General features: G+C 41.9%; 1 protein-coding gene across 1 annotated transcript; it reads left to right on the top strand.

Annotated features, from left to right (window-relative positions):
* Positions 1-363: 363 nt before the first annotated feature.
* Positions 364-2,339, top strand: LOC143508698 (zona pellucida sperm-binding protein 3-like). Its single transcript, XM_076997359.1, has 8 exons — positions 364-986; positions 1,059-1,177; positions 1,258-1,361; positions 1,435-1,612; positions 1,690-1,807; positions 1,879-1,964; positions 2,042-2,133; positions 2,266-2,339. The coding sequence occupies exons 1-8, from the start codon at positions 423-425 to the stop codon at positions 2,322-2,324; spliced, it is 1,320 nt and encodes a 439-aa protein (XP_076853474.1). The 5' UTR covers positions 364-422; the 3' UTR covers positions 2,325-2,339.
* The last annotated feature ends 3,896 nt before the right edge of the window (positions 2,340-6,235 follow it).

Below are 6,235 nucleotides of genomic sequence, written 5' to 3'. Positions count from 1 at the left end.
AATTAAATGTCTCACAAAAAATATTACAGCAAATCAAGTCATGCAATATTTATCCACAAGTTACATTCATGTATAAGGATTTGATGTATATTACAATGGTGTGCAATAGTGTTGTGTGAAAATACTAAACTACTAACTTTACTAACTTATTAATTTATTTAGCAAACTGTATGTGTTGATTTGATATATGTCCAATACCCAATAGTGCTCAGTTCATTCATGGTATGGGTCAATTAACTCCAAGATTTAAATGAAAAGACTTAATTGCTGTCAGCTGTGAGTCAGAGTAATACATGACTCAACAGGCTCAGAAGGACATTAATCCTATTAGAAAGGGATTGGAGGTGTGAGCCTACAATATTGTACAAAAAGAGAAAGACCAGGCAGGTTGAGTATGTCTGGAGACTCTAGGGAGATTTACAATGGGTTTAGGCAAAGTGGGCCTTTGTGTGGTGATTTTGCTGGTGGTATCTGAGGCATGGCAAGCAGGAATGGTCAGATCCCAACTTCCAACTGGACTACAATCTAATTTGCAGCAACAAGCAAGAAGGCAAGTGGTAGCTGGAGGGTCATCTCAGGGGAGCCATGTTTCTAACCCCACAGGGCCTGTCCAAGGATCATTTAGCCAGCAGTCTTGGAATCCTGTGCAGATACCTGTGCAGCAGCCTTCCAACGTTCAGTCCCAGCAAGTATTTCAGGGACCTGTGAAGCAGGTGGCATGGCACTTCCCCAATGACCCTCAACTACCAGCAAGACAGCCACTAATGCAGTTTCAGATGAGCCCCCCTGTTCCTACTGCAAGTGTAGCAGCAGAGTGTGGTGAGACTGGCATACATGTGGAGGTCAAGAAGGACCTGTTTGGAACCGGTGAGCTGATAAATCCATCTGAGATCACCCTGGGAAACTGTGCCGTCAGTGGGGAGGACCGTGCTGCTCAAGTCCTCATCTTCCAGTCAGCACTGCAGGCCTGCAACAGTACTACCAGTGTGAGTGTCTATGAAGTGAATGCTTCAGTGCTGCTTTAAACCTGCATGCAATAACCACTTCTTTCTTAACAGATGACTCCAGATGAGCTGGTCTACGTCTTCTACGTCCGCTATGTTCCCCACAATTTTGCTCACACTCCTATTGTGAGAACCGTTGGTGCTGAGGTTCGCATCGAGTGTCACTATCCAAGGTATTGGACCCTACCAGATGTGATGTTCAGTATTATTTGGAAGGCTCTGTTCAATCTGATGGCCATAAAATGCTTTGTAGGTTCCACAATGTAAGCAGCAATGCTCTGATGCCTGCCTGGATCCCATATGCTTCTACCCAAGTTGCTGAGGAACAGCTTGTCTTCTCCCTGAGACTCATGACAGGTTTGTCCCATGGCTACACCATACCTACTGATGAGCTGTGCCTGAACTGGACCTAATGAGGTTTCTTCTCCAGATGACTGGACGTCTGAAAGGCTCTCCAACCAGTACTTCCTGCATGATGTGATCAGTGTTGAGGCATCTGTAATTCAGTTCTACCACGTGCCCCTTCGTGTGTATCTGGACACCTGTGTGGCCACTGTCTTTCCTGATGTGAATGCAGTCCCTAGTTATGCCTTCATAGATAACCATGGGTGAGTGGCTTCCTTGTGGGCTTTGTGATGGCTGTAGAGATCAGCTAGTTGTGGTCTGACTGCACAAATGATTGCAGGTGCCTGATTGATGCCAAGCTCACAGGTTCCCATTCTCACTTCCTGCCCCAAACTGAAGCAGACAAGCTGAGGTTTCAGTTGGAGGCATTCAGGTTTCAGCAGGACAACAGTGGTTTGGTATGTAAGCATGTTTGGTAGGGGGGGTGAGTAGAATGACTGGCTGTCTGAACTAACCCCTGTCTTTCCAGCTCTACTTCACATGCTTTATGAAGGCAACTCCAGCTTCTTACGCTGCTGATCCTGAGCACAAAGCTTGTTCGTTCTCTAGCAACAGGTATGTGGCTGTGGTTCTGAAACCAGCAGGTTACTGGTGAGGCCTAGCTGGTAAGCTTGGCTATTCTGGCTTCACAGGTGGACTGCAGCGTATGGTCTTGACCAGGTGTGTGGCTGTTGCGACACCACCTGTAGCTCCCGGAAGGGGCGAGACTTGTCTGAGGACAAAGGTACGTGCATGCCATGCTCTGCCAGTACCTGATCATTCTTGGAGAAGGTCTGCAGCTTGGACTAGAGGTGACGTGGACTTGCAAGCGGAGCCTAAATCCCTACCCCTTTTTTTTTTTTTTTTTTTTTTGCAGGTACTCTGCTGGAAGGAGAAGTAATCCTTGGACCCATCATGGTTAAGGAGAGTGCTTGATGGTCTTGATTGAAATAAACTAGTACTGTGACTCGACAACCTGTCCTGTGTTGCTATGCAATTGGGCTGAATCTGTTGTAGGTCTACTTCCACAACTAGTTTGCATTATGGTTAGAGTGCTTAATCCAGGGTCTTTAAACTTGTATGCTTGTGCCTCTATGGCCTTGTGTACAAGGCTAGCCTTCTAGGTATTCATAGCAGACTAGCATTTCCTCATGCTCAGGATTCAATGCTCCCTGTCAATAGGGGTCTGCATTTGGGTGGTTGGTACTGATTTTAGCTTGTCCATCATTGAAGCATTGGGCTAGTGGCACCTTCCAAGGAATGAGGTCACACCGATTCCTGTACCTTTTTTTACATCCCGTCACATGCTAATGGAAATGGCAGCCTATTGTGCAGTCTTCCCCTTAACCTGAACTCTCTGGTGCAAGGAGGGGTCAGGACAACAGCCACAGCATTGCACCACTACTTCATTGCCTATGGGCAACATGATACCCATTACTCCAAATGGGTTTCCATGTGTAGAAGGACTTTCTTTGGGAATTCTCTCCAGTGAATGTGTAATTCTTCTAGAATTGATATGAACCTCAATTCTGAACCATCTTCAGTAATTTTTCACCCAAAAATGAATTTCAATATTTTTACATTTTGTGGGGAAGTTTCAATTTTCTGTATTTTGCTATATGGCCTAGTGTCTTGAAATAAACCAGAGCTGTGAATACATAACCTGTCCTGTGTAATTCAAGTGTCAACCAAAACTATGGTTTATACATTGTCCCTATCCCAAATATGAGCCAGATTTAGACATGCAATTGACTCAGGTAAATTTTGTTGGATGCCAAAACCAGTAACACAGGTTGATTGAAGCTGATGGAGGATAAATGTGCATATTATGAAAAGGACTTTCCTTGTCATGTAGGTCTTCCATGAAGTTCACATGGTATGTAATTGTGGATCATGATGCTGATCTAGCCTACCTTGAATCTGTAAAATTGGCCTAGGATACATGTAAACCTTAATCTTGGTTTGACCAAGGCCTTTAGTGGGACTGACTCGTCTGTGCTGTTCTATACAAGCAAAGCTTATTTTGACAATCTCTGGATTAATATTAAACTACTTTCTGGAAAAAGTAGTTAGTGCTTTTTAACTTGACCAAATTGCTCAAGGATCTGAATTAGAAGGGGGGTGTAGTGTATCTAGATGGGTACACTTTTGCATCTGCATTTGTTGACCATCAGAAAGCTGTCAAAATACTAATGACTTGAACTAATATTTAAACATGCAAATACATGTGCTTACTGGAGGGGGAACATGGTGCAACACAGCTTCAGTGTTCATTCCTCTGCCTTGCTAATATTTTTTTTGACTGTACAAAAACAAGAGTTTGACAAATGACTAAAGCGTTCTTCTGATAGAAATGGTGACCACCATGGAGTGGTGAGGTGAATGAGCAGCGCAGGAGCATTTTTATTTCAACTCTTCACAATGTCTTTTAAAAATGGTAATTACAAATTGATTTTTCTGATAACACTTATGATGCCATGTAATGAACCCAGAATGATGTCACAAAAGGTTAATGAAAGGGATATTTTGAGCGTACTTTCAAATACACTAATGAATGAGTTTAACATATGCCTAGATAGCACAGGCACGTCCCTGAGATGAAACATTATCAGAATGTCGCCCAAGTATTTTGTTCTATTTTCGAACGTCGTACGTGTCAGGGGTGCTATAAAGTGTTTCAATGCTCCTACATCGCTGAAATGTCAAAATAACAAAATATTTTAGCAACCAGGAAGAAAACTGCTACTGGTGATGGGCCTCCTGTAGCAGCCCTCACTCCTGCAGAAGACCTTGCTTTAGAGCAAAATGGCAGATACCCCATCATTGTGGAATTTGATGAATATATTAAGGAAGGGCTCAAGCGCAAGGTAAACCTTTTGAATTTCGCAGCAGACCGTTGCCTTACTAAGATGTTCTGCATCCCCAACGTTGTACAAAAATGCGCCACTGGCAAAGAAGCGCAAAGCGATACAGACTGTTTGGGGTTTGGTAAGAGCTTTACTACATCTAGTGGTCTTCTCAATATATGGCCCCAGTAATTTACAAAGATATATAATACTGTGTATTCTGAACCTGTAGCGCTCAAATAAGTAGTCATCCGGAAAGCCCAGTGGATCTGTCCTGTCCTGGAATGACCTTGGAGCTGGTAGCATGAATGCTCTGCGCACTACATGCACTCCCTCATCTACTGGATTCTCTACAAATGGGCATGCCATGGTCAATCAGCCTTCACTGTTAGCTGCTCTTTTTATAGACTACATTTTGGATTATTTGTATCACCTGTATGAATATCTTGGTAAAGTAGTTGTCTGTATCCATTTCCTTTTTGCACCATTTAGTTAACCACACATTTACATTATTTATACTGAAAATATGTGAATTGCAGAGTGATATGATTTCCTTGTAATTTGAACACAATTTTTTGTGATATAGAGTTTATGCTAATGTATGTTTGTGGACCATAACCTCGATTAGACACTGTACTGAATTTAAGATTAAACCAATACATTGAAATGTGCAGAAACCTCACTAACAATGAATATGTACTCTGAAGATCGAAATATAAATTGCGTTTGGAAATATAATTATTAAATTTTAATAATAAACTGCAATAATTCCAAACGAATAATTGCAGTACTCAATTAAATGTATAAAGATATGATTTGATATGCTACATCCACAGCAATTTAATGGATAGAACTGCAGCGGAATCTTGTTCCTCAATTTTGTTTCCCGGATGGCGAGGCTATGACATCACACTGCTCAGCTATTAGAAGCGGTCCAGCTAAGCGACGCTTCAACTCTAGCCTGGTACAGAGGAGGTTTGTACAAACGTACATGTTGCTGTAGTAACTGAGCCAGGCAAGTCTAGCCTCTTTCATGGAACCAAATTTGAGCAAAATAAGCCAGGCTTGTCTTAAAAATAAAGTATTAGCAGTATATCCCACTACAGGTTTAACCACAATTTAGTGATCACATATCCAAACTACGAAAGATTGCCAATAAAACCTAAACTTGAAGTAAATGTCATGAAAAGAAGGCAGATGGACTCCAACATTAATAATACCAGACACATAATTCTACAAAAAACAAACTGGGGTCTGGATGTAGTGGTGTGTACATATCATTTAGCAATTTGCTATAAAGAAGGTGAAAGAACACTTGACCTTACAGTGCTGCGACAGTGTGTGGAAACTGCTATAGAAGCTGAAACCATACATCTTGGGTCTTTTTCCATACACTTGAAATGTGAACTAATCAATACCAAGTTATACAGAAGCATGGGTCACCTGGTGTTACTCTAAAAAGGAACTTCATCACCCCCTCCCCAAGTTCCTTGTAAGTAATGGTAGGTCACCTTTAAGATAAGCTTTGTAATTGTAGAATATGCACTGGAAATCCAAATGAGTCACTGTTAAAAAAAAAAATTGCTCAAATTTAGTACTGATCTGGATCATTAGACAGCAAGCAATTTCAGCCTTACATGCCTGTCTGGAAGTACAGTTGGATAGATTTCTATCAGTAGCTCCACAAACTGCAGAGCATGAAAGTTTGGAATGATGGTCTCAAAGGGCTTAAATTCTCCTGTGGAGAAACTGAGCTATACATTTGCATAAAGCCTGTGAGCTTTAGATATCAGTCCAACATTAGGACATTCCATTAATTGCATTAAGCATACTTCCTACCTCCTACAATCACTGCCCCTCCCCCTCCACTACAAATAGAGACTGTCAAGTCCCTTGATAAAAGAAGCCAACAATTCCATGATGTGTCCAGCCAGATATTGAAAGCCTTGCCTAATCCATCATTAAGCAATTGTGGAGAGTTGCATGAAGGCAACTTAGCCC

This window comes from Brachyhypopomus gauderio, chromosome 2, assembly GCF_052324685.1.
Source record: "Brachyhypopomus gauderio isolate BG-103 chromosome 2, BGAUD_0.2, whole genome shotgun sequence".
Taxonomy (NCBI): Eukaryota; Metazoa; Chordata; class Actinopteri; order Gymnotiformes; family Hypopomidae; genus Brachyhypopomus; species Brachyhypopomus gauderio.
Note: the sequence above shows the minus strand (reverse complement) of the source record. Positions and strands in the feature narration are given on the sequence as shown.

Excerpts from the sequence above, each read along its gene's own strand:
- LOC143508698 (XM_076997359.1), top strand. The coding sequence starts at position 423 with ATGGGTTTAGGCAAAGTGGGCCTTTGTGTGGTGATTTTGCTGGTGGTA. Across the intron at positions 1,178-1,257 it reads ATCGAGTGTCACTATCCAAG|GTTCCACAATGTAAGCAGCA; the intron begins GTATTGGACCCT and ends AATGCTTTGTAG. Across the intron at positions 2,134-2,265 it reads AGACTTGTCTGAGGACAAAG|GTACTCTGCTGGAAGGAGAA; the intron begins GTACGTGCATGC and ends TTTTTTTTGCAG.